The 16730-nt window shown below is 33.6% G+C and overlaps 2 protein-coding genes across 2 annotated transcripts in view; one reads left to right on the forward strand and one right to left on the reverse strand.

Annotated features, from left to right (window-relative positions):
• LOC109597000 (lysine-specific histone demethylase 1A) overlaps positions 1-16730 on the reverse strand; it is a 224270-nt gene that overhangs the window by 102158 nt on the left and 105382 nt on the right. The window lies entirely within an intron of this gene.
• LOC109596999 (toll-like receptor Tollo) lies at positions 12177-16445 on the forward strand. The gene has a single exon (XM_020012621.2). It carries the CDS (start codon positions 12246-12248, stop codon positions 15984-15986), a length of 3741 nt encoding a protein of 1246 aa, XP_019868180.1. The 5' UTR covers positions 12177-12245; the 3' UTR covers positions 15987-16445.

The following is a 16730-nucleotide window of genomic DNA, read 5'->3' on the forward strand; positions in this document are numbered from 1 at the left end:
TAATAATAAAATGAACAAGTAGAAAGTAAAAATTACGTCTAAAAAATGGAAACTAGTCCCTATATTTTCTATTTTGTTTTATTTTTTTCTAGAAAAAGAATCAGTACAACATTAGTTTTATAATGTAATGAATCAATTATTAGTTATCCAACTGTATTGATAAATAATAAAATGGCGACAGATAGACGACCTCTGACTAGCACTATACATTACCCGATTACAGTTTCATTAAATAATAAAAATCGCAATGTGACACGTTGACACATGTCAATCGGTGTACGAGCAACATCCTGACCGGAGAATTTCATAGTCGCAGTGCCGCTTATAAATAAATAATCAAATGCGTTATTCTGTTGCTTTAATAGGCAACAGACTAGTTAACCAGTGTCCACAAATGAATTGAATCAATTGAATTGATCATACACCAAGCGGAATTACAACTCGTAAAGCTAATGAGAATGCCTCATCTCCATCGATATTGTCCGTTTCAGTAAAGTATTTAACACTATACTATCACTTATTAATTTTATTACTGATTCAATCCTTGAAAATTGATTAATGTCTGAATTAGATTAAACAAACGATGATAATGAATTACTGTTTGTTCTTACAGAGTCATGGAAGCAATATTCAAGTAGGACCCGTTGGTGTTTGCTCAAGCAGGCACACAAAGACGGCCATTGTTGGGATGCTACACTTCCTAAAGTGACCGGTCACGCCATAACCGCATCCAGTCGCCAAGGAAAACATTCGAAAGCTACCGCCTGTCGTTCTTGCGGACACGAAACAGAAAAACTAATTGCTTTGTCTCGTTAGCGGGATAGAGATGGGGTCGACTTTGGTTCCGTTGAACCGAGAAATATGGAGTTCATGGAAATTGATAAGACACCACAAAAAAAAATATCTGCAGTACATAAATCATATTATCGATTCACAAATAAAATATATTAAAAAGAATTTGCCTTGGTGTATTTGAAATGTAATAAAATAATTAGTAATGTATTCATTAACAAAATAATTATATATTCACTAAAATATAGAAATGCAATAATTATTTATCTACAAGTTCAACATTAAAATTCCTGGTTGAAAACTATACTTTGTTCATCAATCAAAATTATATTTCACATTTTATAGATTGAATAGGCATTGCTAACGCACCAAGTTAACTAACATCGTTAAGATGTCGAGTTTTTGTGCACATTCTGCAAGTTATGTAGACACTGCAAAAACCGTATATTGATGTTTAATATAGTTCTTACATATTGAAGGTTACTTTTGACAAGTTATTATAGTCGGTATATTTACGGGCACAAAAGAAATAAAAGTAACTGAAAGATTTATAAAATATGCGAAGAATATAAGGATTATTTTTTAAATGCAGTTGGCATTGAGTTGGACAGAAGTCTGAGTAGTTAATTTTAGTTACAGTTTCCTTGAATGTATGAATTATTGCTTCGCCATCAAGTCTAGAAATATTTTAAGCGGATAAAAGCTGAGAGGAATTTAACTGAATTAATTGTTTATATTTTAATGAAATTACTAGAAAATAACTGATCACGTATGGTACGAGCAAGCATTTACAATTTTCTTTGCTAAACCCTCCTACATAAAGTATTCTTCAACAACAATAGGAAAAGTTTATTTTATTTGTATTCATTCTTAAACATTTATTCCTACGTTTTCTTCCACAGTGTTGAAATGTATTTTCACGAGTCATTAAACTACAAAGTCTTGAATACAAATGCCTATTTCAATTCATTGTAAGCGATATCCACATTTCTTTCAGCATTATTGTAAACAAATAAATTTCCACATTTCATACTGACTTATTTGTCTACGATGAAAAGTATATTCACCCATGTCAAACTACAAAGTAGGGTAACATATTGCCGTGAATATACAGTATGGATGTTCAAAGAACAACTCAGAAACGTCAAGGTAAAGACTATATAATATCAAAGTAAAATGAATTGCAGTCGTAAATTATAGTTCAGAAGATCGGGCCTATTAGGCTGAACTAACATTCCTTTACAATCACTGACTAGCCGATCTATTCGAAAACCAAGTGAATATTTACAATCGAGTCAAAAGTGTATTCGGTTAATAAATTTCGTGTAAAAATACAAAAGCCAAAAAATACATCGTCATTGATCATAGTTTAACAACTTTTATCGCTTCACAAATGCAGTCTATTAATTTTACCTACTACCTGAAGAAAAGGCCCTTTGTGCAATTATACTAGCTTGTGCGCATCCCCAAAAGCCTCCTCCAGGTAAACGAAATGGCCCTACTGGAAGAATGGATAAAAAACGGACAAAAGGAACGTTTAACGATTTTTCGTAATTTTGGCTAATTTAGTCAAAAAATTATTTCCCTTTGTTATAGCATTTTACTGATTATGGTACAAGGGGCATAAAACCGATGAGACTGGACCTAATTTTAAGGACTAGGTGGATAAATATTATATATAAAACAATGTTTCATTTAAGTTAATTTTTGGTCAAAAACTTGATTTTGTTTTTATTAATTTCGGAGTTCGTCTTCTATTCTATAATTCAAATCTCCACAAATATATAATATAATATTTCAAATAAATATCCAGATATGTAATGTTTATATATATATATATATATATATATATATATATATATATATAATTTTTGAAGTATGTGTAAATATAAAATTTGATTTTGAAAATATCATAACGTTATTCTTTAATTCAAAACTGAAATATCATATGTACAAGATACTACATCATATATTACATATTTTTGAGGTAAACTCTAATTTCTGTGTAAAATTAAATTATTGCAGATATTATACCGCAATTTTTAAAAATAGAGATCATTTTTATACGCTTATCAAACAAAAAAATTCTTACACTTTTTTATATCACGTCTCGTAGATATTTCAGAAGCCGTCATACGTATTAAAATGTTTAAAAAACTTGGCTTTTAGACATTTAAACAGAAGTTTCGTAACATCCAATAATTGAGATACCCTGTATGTTACATAACGTAAAAATAAATGGGAAATGTTTGTTTCAAGGATTGTTAAAATTATAATTTCATAAATTCATTGAAATAAAATTACAGTATCTCATCGATAAAAGGTCGGTCAAATTTAATCTTCAAAAAATGTGTAAATTCTGCCAACTTTGTAATACATGAGCAAGTATAATAGAGCAGGTGTGCAAATTATTTTCTGTTTCTATACATAAACAAAAAGTGTGCAAAACCAACAGCCGGTTACTGAGACCGAACAAAAACATTCTAATCGCAGGAATATCACCAAAGAGGATTACGCTTGAAAAAATCTCATCATTCAATAATCAGATTAAAAACACCTTCTTTTGTAAGAGATAAGTCAAACAAATGCCCTGTTAAATCAGCCGCATTATATTGCATTACTTAAATTTAATCACCAGAAATGCAACCATTTGTTATTAATACGGATTTTCGGGTATAAATTCCGGCCGCAGTTGACTTTTTTAACACTCGCAAGTTGACGTTCGGTTTTAATTGAATTAAACCTAAAACTTAAATAAATTAGAGTGTAATAATTCATCATTAAGTTTACTTTTAATTATTACACATAAAACCATTCATATTCTCACGTTAACTACATTTATTAATCATCAACAGATTTTTATTGAATGAATCTTTCAACGGTTTCTTCCTGCGGCGTGATAAGCAAAACAAAGGTCCGTTGCGGACTTTACACGATAACACATTTATAACGTATTTTGGGATACCTGATCAAATTTCACGTGCATTAAATCATAACCAATTTTGTAAAACGTTCATAAAGAATTTAATGGTTCCGTGAAGGAGTTGTGACACGATACATTTATTATGTTTCATCCCTCAACCTACGAACAAGAAAAAAAAATTCAGAAGCATTTTTAACCGGCCAGGTATAATTTCGTGTGTTTTGTTAGGATTATCATTTCGACCCACAAAAGCAACATTATAACCCTCTAATTGCGTGTTGACAAATACATCTGGGGCAAGAAACCGTGGAAAAAAATTTTCGTGTTTGTTCAAGAAGCCGGCAAACAAAACGGACCCATCACAAAGCCATTATGTTGTAAAGTAGCTACCTAAATTTGACAAACACAAAAAACCTCTTTCACCTATGCATATTTGGAATTATTCAAATTATTAATGCAAGTTTTTCTATTCAGGTCAGATATTTTGCAATTATTAAGCAACAAAATTATAACAAAAAAACAACACCAGGAAAATATATAAATAATAAGAAAGTTAATCCCGCGGATTAATTAGAATATATTCATCAATTAGAAATTGTGATACAAAAAAAGATATGTATAGAATGGGCATTAATTCCGTTCCGCTGATTCTCGATTTCACACAGCCGAATAAGACCCAATGTACAAATAAAAAGGACAATAGGACAAAGTAGGACAATAATGGCCAATAAAATTTGTTTGAGGTTGGCCATGTTCTATTTCCAGTGTTGCGGCACGATAAAAGGTACCGACCTACGTGTTCCGACAATGGGGGCAGCTGTATTTGAGTATTAGCCACAACCCGGCAATGAAATATTATGTTTTGACTTACGGAAACGGTATTATGATTAGATTGGTTCTGTGAAAATGCGTCGGATTTTGGACCACCCCTTACAGGTGACAAATAGGCTTAACAAATTTGGAAATAATAAAGTACATATTTAGACTTATTTATACTATTTTGATAATCTTAACAAAGTGTTTTTAATAGTCACCGAGTTAAAAACGATAATGGAACGTGCCACTTTGATATCAAATTGTATTTCAACAGGTGCTGAAAGTGGCAGGTGGAAACCATTGATAATTTGAACCAATGTTTGACGACAAATTCCAAGGAATGTTAAAAGCAGCAAATGTGTAACATCAAATATAAAAGAAGTTTTGTAACAAACTTCTGCAGCTTGCATATTAACAATTAATATTTGGTAAATGTAACATTCCGTCGCTAGAGTTTGACGGACCATAAATAAAAATAATCCACAGCGTTTTTTCATTAGTTTATAAATCGAAATTACATCTAGAAATATAGTTATTTCGGATGGTGGGCATCGGTGCCGAGCCGTTATTTACTTAATCCCCATACATGTATTTATGTAATTATTACGCGAATTACAACATAAATAATTCTAAAATTATAATGCGTAGTCCACTAAATAAACGAGGAAAAAACATACAAGACGAAGGCAGGGTTCAATTTAAAAGAAAATTATATGCTTGGAGAAGTTTAAAAAATGTCCATCATAGCCGTTGCCATATTTCACGTGCATGCAAAATAAACAAAAGCAAAACGGTTATCCCATGCATATGTTAACCATAAAGAATAAATATGTAATGAGATGGCGTAGAGAAGAATATATAAAGGGGAATTTCAATTCCAGTGCGAGACGGTAACGCGAAATGAAAAATCAAGCAAAAAAATCGTTTTAACATCACGGAGAATGGCAGCTTACACACCGAGTGCAAAAAAACTGACACAGTTCCGTAATAATTTGTCAGTATAAAAAACGTTCATTTAAATTTAAATTAATGTTAACGTTGTAATGTGAGAATGTGTCGAACAGAATACACGTACCACTTGAATAAATAAATAAATAATCAAGAGCATGTTATAATTTGGCAACAATAAAATCTCAAACAATTTCAAAAACTAATGTTATTTGCAATTAAAAACGGCTTTAAAATTAAATGTGAGTATAGTTCGAGTCAAAACTCTTAATTATTAGAGAGCTATATTTTATAAACTTAATTTGATTAATATATAATAATATAAGAAAAGCAAACATTAATAATTTACTTTAAACGTATATTTTTCATAAAATGTAAAGTGTACGACAACTATTATTCAACGCAACTAATATTATTTATAAAGAATAAATTATATTAAAAATCATTGTTCTGGCCAAAAATTATTTTTATTATATTTTATCAATGAAATAATTGATATTAGCTGAAAAAATCTTCAAAAGTTAAATAATACAATATTAATATAAAATAAAATGAAGAAAACAAAAAATAATATTTTACCAGTAAAATTCTTAAAATATGAAGAATACAACAACAATTATTAATCCCAACTAATATTATTTATAATTAAAAAATTACATTAAAAATAAATGATTTTACAGGCTTTTAATATTCCGGTTAAAAAAATCGATTATAACCGAGTTATATAGTGGAAATTTAATATAATTATTTTTATTAATTGGATTATTTAGGAATTTAATATAATAATTTTTATTAAATTTCATCAATAAAATAATTATGAAATTTGCTGAATCATCTTCAAAAGTCGAATAACTGATGTATAATAAAATATGGAAAATTAAATTAATATTTTACCATTAAGGTAAAATTCATAAAATGTGAAGTATATGACAATTATGAACCACAACTAATATTATTTATAATTAATAAATGATATTAAAAGTAAATGATATTTAATATAAGAGTTTAAATGTTAAGGCCTCAAAGCCCGATTATAACTAAGTTATATTGTGTAATTTTAATTTAACAACTTAATTTTATCAATAAAATCATTATTAATTTTTTTACAAAGTTTGCTGAAAAAAGAAACAAATATTAGTAAGTTAATTTAAAATAAAATAGGAAAAATTATTTTACCATTAAACATAATTTTTCAAAAAGTATATACAGTATGATAGTTATCGAGCACAATAAATATTATTATTATTATTATAATTCATAAATTATGAATAAGTTGAAAGTTGTCAAATAATAGTTTATAATAATTATTGTGTATGTAAACCACTAGCGTGTAAAAGTTACATTCCCCGAGACCAAGTGGTCAAACTTTTTTCTAAAATATGCAGAGCGCCCGCCGAATTGTAGCGGTTTTTTTCAGCGCGGTGCACGTATTTTGATTTAAGAATGCTGCACAGTTTCCTTATTTAAAAGGTGAATTCTTTTAAACTGGCAAAAATCGACCGCTCAAGTAAAAACATTCACATTAACAAAAAGTGTTTAGCGTTCCACGGATTCCGATGTACTGTGCCACGGCGAGGCACAAAGAAAAATAAAGTCGAAATTTGAATTTGTAAAGATTTTCACACAATCACATTCTTTTGTAAATAGAGGCGACATTTTTCATTTCGCTCGTCCGGCTTTGTACGTTCGCCCCGGCCGGCGGTTTTGCAAATTATTTCCACGTGTATTAACATGCTAATCGGCTTATCATTTATTCCACACGGACGTTCGTGCATATTTCTGAATGAATATCATTTATTGTATTTTAATTTAATTATTTCAAAGATTATAGCCGTATGCAGACCATTTACATGTTCGCAAAACGCTACACTACACAATCTAATATGAATAATACATTAAATGTAAACAAATGCAGTTCAAAGACTCATTTTGTATAGAATTAATAATAAACTTTCACTTCGAACAATTTTAAATTATTGACGTTTCCTGATTTTAATCAGTCGACCCGCTTTGTACGCAAAACTGGACAGAATTAAAAACAATGCGAAATGTTTGTCGATGTGCAAATTCTCACACTTAAATTTCCCCCTTACCCACAGTGGTCAGAATCTCGCTTGGGGCCAAGCACCTTTTTCGCTTGCTTACCTGCAACCAAAAAACAAATTAAATTACGATATTCAGTCTCTTTATGTACATTAGTTATTGCATTTTTATGGACTAACATTCCGTTTCGGAGCTGTTCTCTGGCCGACGAACGCCGTTGTAAATCGCAGTGCTTAAGAAAATTAATACTGCTGCGATGTTAGTTATATGTAAGTGTAAAACGACCGAAGAAGAAGAAAAAAACGCATTAAAAACAACAAATACAAATTGGCCGCTATAGACGAAGAATTTCCACAATGCTCGAATAATAAAACAGCATTATAATGAATGCCATTCTTCCAATGCAAATAAAACGCCGTTTACGATGAAATGGCGGCTATTTTTGTTAATTTATGTGGGCTGAAATGTACGTTACATCCAAAACAACCTGTTAATTTTGAAACAATATATCATTATCTATATTATACTGGTGAGTGCGGAATATTATCTTTGTAGCTTGAACGTAACAAATTAAAACGATATGCATGTGTATTTCGTACAGAAAATAATTATTTTTAGGATGGAAAATAAACAAATGGACTTTAAGTTCCCCCGTTTATAGCAGCGGCGACGATACGCTTAACGTTCTGCATCAAATGCTTTTGGTTTATCGAAAGTAGAAATGTATTTAAATTAAATGCCCATTACGATAAGATTTATTCCGGAGCTCATGAATATACATACATCCCAAATTAATACTTACGAGAGATCCGGACAAGGTTACATTGTTTGAACAGCTACATATTTTTAAATTTTAATTTCGGGATTAAACCTACGCCGTAATTTGTATGAAGATTCACGAAATTATAGTGATTAACTGTATTTATTCGTTAAAATATTTATTGTGACATTATTAAATTAACATTTGTTAATAAATTAAGCCGGAATTAATTATAATTATTTTTAAATAAATTACGCTCTTAGAAATCGTAATAAGCTGAAACTAATAAGTAAATAAATTATTCCCAAATACAGTATGGGCAGATTTTAAAACACACAATTTTCACATTGCTTTAACATTAAAATTCCTCGATAATATAAAATACAATTTATCACATTTATTATCAGAAATATTTACTCATAAATCAGCAATTTGTAATAATAATTGCTACCGTACATAAGTACTCCTAGGCGAACAATTATTAATGATTTGAGCAAGAAAAACGATTTATTATCTACCACGCGTAATTGAAAAAGAAATGTTATTAATTACATTTGTTAATATGCGAAGGTTTAACGTAAATAAAACAAGGAATGCAAATTGACTATGGAAGTTTATAAAATACGGAAAATCAGTTAATGAATAAACATAACATAAATGGATTGTAAAATTGCAATCTAAATGGTAAAAGTGGTTTATTATTTATGTTGAATATTTATGTAATGAAACTTATAACGCTTATAGTTACATCAAATTGACTTTGTTAAACATGTATAGCACCAATTCCTATTTATATATATGAAGTATACCATATATGGAGATTACAACTGAAGGAATTCGAAAAATTGCCATAATTAATTTAATTAACTAATTTATAACACAGCATCAGTTGTAAATGTAGCATATTCGCCATAGAATTTAAATAACCGTTACCACCGACAAATTTATTATGAATTTTTTATGTATGGGTTATAAGTAATTTATTAATATGTCATTTATGGTGTATGTTAATTCGTGATAGTGTATGATAATCTGTTATTTACGGTTTGCTTCCATCTAATTAATTATCTTAACTCCTAGACAGGATTAAGTATTTCCAGAATTCACTATTGATAACAGAGGTTGAAACAAAACAGCAAATTCTGTCGCAGTGCGAAAATTAATTTAATTTATGTATATGATGAGCTAATATTAAAATAGACTGTTGGAGAAATTATGTTTAAATTTTATGCAGGTGAGTTTAGAATGAAATATAATGTAATATATAATTTATGACTACGTAATGAAGACAAAATAAACTATAATACCACTACATATAAAATAATGAAACCATTGTAGATAATAGGTCGTTAAAGTTTAAATAGTTATTAAATTATAAACAACTGCAATTTTAAGCCAATTTCAAGGAAATTTTCTGAGAGTAAAACAAAACGCCTTCCGCTTTTCACACATTCCTTTGTCAATAGTAGTTAATGCACCATAATTGTTTAAACAATAATGAAAATCGATAAAAACCATGTTGTTATTTAAATAATATACATAGCTAACCACATAAACGGTTATTTTAACGCCTCTTTCAATACTCCATCAACGTATAAACCTAGTTACTTTCTTCAGTATCAAAAAGAAGTGCTCGAACACATACAATCAATCGAAATTAAGTTATATTTTATTTACAATAAGCATAAAACGTGTTGTCAGATTAAATAATTAATACGACAATATTTAATCTAAGTTATATGTGAGTAACGAAATAGGTGTGTAAGCGGATTTACGCGTTGCAATGAAATGCAGGACAAGTTTATTATTATCGGGCTGCTGGAAAATAATTTTTCGTGTGCGGAGTATCTGGAGCAAATCAAGAAAAAAATTACGCACACGTAAACTGTAACATGATATAAGTTATTTGTTTAATTAAAACGATCGCATGCGTGATATATAGTTAATAGTTTTACAAATAATAATGCATTTTAACAAAACTGTTCGCAAATATATTCTGAATTTAAAACACCAACTCAATTAATTATTTATATTGCAAATGTTAACATATTCACATTCACGCTCCCTGTCACACTATCGATCCATATATTAGCAATATTATGTGATTTTTATTACTACTAAAAATATAATTTGCAATATATTTTGATATTTTCTCTAATCTATGAGGATACAAGTCATTTAGAATGGCTTTAGACAACAAATAACTACAGGATCAAAATCATATTAAAACAATTATTAAATGTCTTAATTAGTTAGATTTTCTTATAGAAAGAAGCTACAAAAATATATATCCCAGGCATAATTTAAATGTTATTGACTTCTCAACTCATCCATAGTGTCATAAAATTTAATAGATTTCAAGTAAATAAATTGAGTTAGACAATTTGAATAAATTATGGAGTAAATTTTTATTTATGGTAGTTTTTTGGTCATTTCAATTTTTGGAAGCTGGTAATTAAATTTGTACATATATCATATTTCTCAATTTGCATTATGAACTTTAAAAATCTGAAACTTGTACATAAGGTTATAAACTATAAATAACTCTAAAAGACAAAAAATGTATTTATTTATAAATTGTTGTTCTAAAAGTATTTGTACTATCTAATTTTTGAGCCCAAACTATATTATTATATTATTATACAACTAGTCGCTACCAGAGTAATTACACTGATGGTGAGATGAGATGAGATATATTTTGCAAAATTTAATTGTTAGTTAGCAAATATTGACGCAACATCGAAAAGTAATAAATCAAGAATTTAATTCTCGCGGTGAATGGTTGATAAATGAAGTTGGTGCCTTCATTAGACAAACGGTGTGGCGGGTTTCAGGGGGCAGAAGCGCGAGACCATCGGATCGGGACCCGCAATAAAACACGGCGGGTCCGGAGCGAGGCGCGTTATTGCCCAATTAATAACGGGTCCGTGGAATCCTGCTACACGAAAAAGCCATCTTTGGGAGAATATTAAAACATCCCCGCGCTAAATAAAGCAAATTAATAGCCCGGTTAAGATAGCCATAATGGGTAATCATATTTCAATGGGATTGCTGCCGATGCCGACACGTTCCTATGCTGACTCCTTTTTACACACCTCCTGCTACTTTTCAAATAGCTTAACATTTACTTTTTCAATGCTCTAATGGCACTACTTATGTTGGCAACGTATAAAACTTTTAACAGTCGTTAGATTATTTTTTTATTCAGTGTTAAAAATTTTAATTTTAATAAATTCACTGACAAAACACTTTTAAAAATCTATAGACTTTTTAGTATTAAACAAACATTGTAGAGCAAAATAATGAATGAAAATTGAAAATTATTTGATGTGTCGTTTGTTTACAACTATTTTAATTGGTGATTGGTATGGAGTAAATAAATAAAAAACATTTAAGTATAAATTGCTTGTTAAACAAATAAATTTAGAACTTGTCGCCTTGAAATTTGATTAAGACCAGAAGCTCCGTACCAATTACACATCTCACAATTCGAGATAATTAGGTCTCACATAATTTGTCCTCTAGTTTTTCGCATAAAACGATAAACGAGCAGCGGATAGGCACAAGGCGAGAGCAGATACTCCTCGGTGATTTCAACGGGCGATCAGATAGAAAACCCGACGTTTAGGTAAAAAAACGTGGTTCGAGTTAACAGTTTTTTGTGAATGCCACCGACTCGGTCTATTCTTAGGTCGAGAGTAGTCGTCGGTGTCTTGTCGACAAGACTCCAAGAAAGAGAGAAAGAGACGGAAGGGCCTCGCGGAGGGGAGAGCGTACTGAAAGACGTTATGCTGGCGGTACCAGAGGCGGGAGGGGGCGAACGCGGAGGACCGTGGCCTTGTGCGAACGGCTCCGCAGTCAAGCAACGGGCGGCTCGCTAGTAAGACGCGGCATGCGACAAGAAGTAACCGTTGTCGCTGCATACAATGGTGTAGCTCGCGGTACTTGTGACATTAGTACGAAATGGGCACCACGGCGGTTTGTGCCGTGCTGCTATTCGGTGCCATATTCGGGGTGTGCGTCTCCACCTCCCTCAGCAAGGCATTGCGTTACCAAGCTCCGGACGAGTGCAAGTGGGTCGTGGTGGACAGCGGATCTGACGACGACGTCGCTCTCGTCTGTCGTCTCAGGACCATCAACAGCGAGCTGGAGAACACCAACTTCAGCGTAATCCAACCCCAACACACGGTGCGGCTACGGCTCGAGTGCAGTGATGCGCTATTCTTTCAAAGTTCCCTGAGTGCCGGCAGTTTTAAACCACTTGTAGAACTCCGAGAACTCGTGATAGAGTACTGCAAAATTGGCAATCTATCCGATGGAGCGTTCAAGGGACTCAAAGAACTCAGAAATCTAACTGTGCGGACTCACAACACCGATTGGTCCGCGATGACTTTGGACGTCTCTCCAAACGCGTTTTCCGAAGAACTACGTCTGTTAGAACGGCTTGACCTCGGGGAAAACAATATGTGGAGTCTGCCCGAGGGTGTGTTCTGTCCTCTGTACTCACTCGAAGTGCTTAATCTTACCAGAAATCGCTTGAGAGACATTTCTAGTTTTCAGTTCAGTGCAAGTGGTCCCTCCGAGAAATGTGGTGCTAATTTAAAGCTACTTGATCTCTCACGCAACAACTTCGACCGATTAGCGTCGAGCCAACTGTCCGGGCTGTCGAGACTGCAAAAATTGTATCTACAGGGTAACGGTCTGTCTCATTTGGCAGATCGTGCACTCGAAGGACTGATCGCCCTGAACATTCTTAAACTCTCCGATAATCGGCTTGTTAACTTACCCCCGGAGCTGTTCGCGGACACGCGCGATATACGCGAAATGTATTTGCAGAACAATTCGATCAACGTGTTGGCACCGGGATTATTCAGTGAACTTACTCAACTACTAGTTTTGGACTTGTCACACAATGAACTGACTGCTGATTGGATAAACACATCTACGTTTGCCGGGCTTGTCCGTCTGGTTGTTTTGGATATTTCTTACAACAGAATCGGAAAATTAGAACAATCCGTCTTCAGAGAACTGTACAGTCTGCAGATCTTGCGTTTAAACGACAATTCCATTGAGCACATTCCAGGGAACATATTTTCCGACTTGTATAATCTGCATACACTGATAATTTCAAACAATCGACTAACAAGAATCGAATCAAATACTTTTAATGGATTGTATGTCTTGTCTTTGTTATCAGTAGATAACAACAAAATTTCTTGGATACATCCCGAAGCTTTGAAAAACTGCTCCAGCTTACAAGACCTCCATCTCAATGGTAACAAACTAGTTCAAGTTCCAGATGTTTTAAACAACGTTCCTATGCTGAAAACACTAGATTTGGGTGAAAATCTCATTGATACGATCACAAACGAGACTTTTGGAGATTTAAAACAGATGTTTGGATTGAGACTTACTGAAAATAACATAGGAAATATAACGAAGGGCGTATTCGACAGGATGCAATCTTTAAAAATATTAAACCTTTCTAGAAACAAAATACAAAAGGTGGCACCCGGGTCATTTGAACTCAACGTTAATCTGCAGGCAATTAGACTGGATGGCAATTATTTGACAGATATAGACGAGTTATTCGCTAAATTGCCGAGTCTGGTATGGTTGAACATCTCAGACAATCAACTGAAGTGGTTTGATTATGCGCTGATTCCCACCGGGCTGCAGTGGCTCGACATCCACTCGAATCAGATTGAAGAGTTGGGTAATTATTTCGAGATTGAATCGACTTTATCGTTGAGCACCTTCGATGCAAGTTCGAACAAATTAAACGAAATCACCGGCAGTGCGATACCGAACAGCGTGGAAGTATTGTTCCTCAATGACAATTTAATTTCGAAAGTGCAGTCGTACACATTCTTCAAAAAACCCAATTTAACACGTGTCGACCTGTTCGGAAACAAAATCTCCAGCCTGGATCCAAATTCACTGCGAATATCGACAGTACCTCCAGACAAACCGCTACCTGAATTCTATATCGGCGGAAATCCGTACCAGTGCGACTGCACGATGGAATGGTTGCAGAAAGTCAATGTGGGTAACCGTGCGCGTACTCAGCCAAAGCTCGTTGACCTGGAGAGCATAAACTGCCAGCTTCTCTATAACCGAGGCCGTTCGCACGTCCCCCTCGTGGAAGCGGCCCCTTATCAGTTCCTATGCACATATGAAACTCACTGTTTCGCACTGTGCCATTGTTGCGATTTTGATGCCTGCGACTGCGAAATGACCTGTCCGACGAATTGCACCTGCTATCACGACCAGTCCTGGTCAGCGAACGTGGTGGATTGTTCATCCAGCGGATACGTGACAAAGCTCCCGGAACAGATCCCAATGGATGCCACGCAGTTGTATTTGGACGGAAACGATTTGAGATCATTGAGCAGCCATGCGTTTATCGGCCGCAAACGACTGAAAATTTTGTTCCTGAACAATTCAAACATCGAGACAATACAAAACCGCACGTTCAACGGTTTAAAAGAACTAGAAGTGCTCCACTTAGATGGCAATCGGCTCGTTGAACTCCACGGTTATGAGTTCGAAGGATTGGAAGGCCTACGCGAGCTGTTCTTGCAAAATAACAGAATATCTTTTATTAGCAACTCAAGTTTCAACGGTCTGCGACAGTTACGGGTGTTGAAAATCGATCACAATAGACTGAACAAATACAACTTGTGGATTTTGCCGTCGACGTTAATTGAAGTCACAATTGCATATAATCCTTGGTCCTGCGACTGTGAATTTACTGAAAGAATGCGCGAGTGGGTAATACGAGGTGATGCCGTGATAGATTCGAACAATATCAGATGCATTTATAACACATCGGACATTAACTATTACAGTGAACAAATTTACGTGGACAATCCGGAATTGGGTTTCTATATTGTGCAAGAAAACGGTACAAGTTGTACCGGAGGTGCTAGCATAGACAATAGCATAAACGGAAACTTAACAGCGACAAAAACCATAATACAGCGACAGGTCATCCAAGACTATTTGCCGCTTTTGGTTGTTACTTTGGCTGTGTTCGCCGTAATAGTGGTCATTACTTTGATCTTGTTCATATTCCGCCAAGAAGTGCGCGTTTGGTGTCACGCAAAGTTCGGAGTGCGACTATTCCAAAGGTCATCAGACTTGGATCGTGACGACCGCGACAAACTGTTCGATGCCTTCGTGAGTTACAGTTCTAAAGACGAGGCTTGGGTCGCAGAAGTGTTGGCTCCGGCTTTAGAGCCCAATTACAAATTGTGTTTACACTACAGAGACTTTCCCGTAGGCGCTTTCCTCGCCGATACCATTGTGCAAGCCGTAGAATCTTCAAAACGGACTATCATGATTTTGTCTGAAAACTTCATTAAATCAGAGTGGTGCCGGTTTGAATTCAAATCAGCTCATCACCAGGTGCTTAGAGATCGTCGCAGACGTCTGATTGTGGTACTTCTCGGCGAAGTTCCCCAAAAAGACTTGGATCCTGACATAAGACTGTATTTGAAGACCAATTTTTATCTACAATGGGGCGATAAGATGTTTTGGGAAAAACTCAAGTACGCTTTGCCCGACGTCCACATAAACCAGCGTCACCACGGCTCCATACGGGGCCCTCATGTGCACCATCACGTTCACAGACATAGTGCACGGGGCCAAGCACCGAATCCTCCGGGTAGCGGGCAGAGGACTGTGGCAATCCACATATGACAGTGACTGAATTAGTGTGAATAAATTCCCTTTTTTTAAATTAAAAATCCTAATGTCAGCAAATTGTGATACTACGTAATTAAACAGACTGTGAGTGCAATGTGAGTGTCGGATGTGATATAGTCAAGCTCGGAAATGTGTGAATGTAGCCGAAAATCGAACTGAATGGATCTGGATTGTATGACTGAAGAGCCGAGCTACTCCGACGACGATGCCGGAGTCTAACTTTTAAAACTGATGTAAATACGGACTTGTATAGTTAAGTATAGTCAAAAAACATTTGTAAAACCTGCTTGTAAATATTTATATATTTTTATTCTTTCATATTTATTATTGTAGTTCCATTTTTTCACTTGCCAATTGTAAATATCTATCAAAACTATCCGTACGTGACATTATTGTAAAGTATAACTTAGAAATGCCTTTACTCAGTGATTTTAAATAAAACAGAATATTGAACATAGATTTTCATTTCAATTTAAACCCATGTCATCTGAAGTTATTCAAACAGTCTTACAACAGAGAGATTAACCCAAGTAAGTATAAAATATAATAAAATTCAAAATTAAAAATTCTCTTAACGATATTATAAATTAAAGTATTCACTTGGTCAGTAATTTACTATCAACATTGAAATTTAATAAACCGCTACATTTCATTATAAACAACTAAAATAAGCACAAGAAATTCGAAAATTATTTAATAGCAATGTTCGACTATAATTAGGGTATACCATAATTACAG

Source organism: Aethina tumida, chromosome 3, assembly GCF_024364675.1.
Source record: "Aethina tumida isolate Nest 87 chromosome 3, icAetTumi1.1, whole genome shotgun sequence".
NCBI classification, from domain to species: domain Eukaryota; kingdom Metazoa; phylum Arthropoda; class Insecta; order Coleoptera; family Nitidulidae; genus Aethina; species Aethina tumida.

Excerpts from the sequence above, each read along its gene's own strand:
- LOC109596999 (XM_020012621.2), top strand. The coding sequence starts at position 12,246 with ATGGGCACCACGGCGGTTTGTGCCGTGCTGCTATTCGGTGCCATATTC.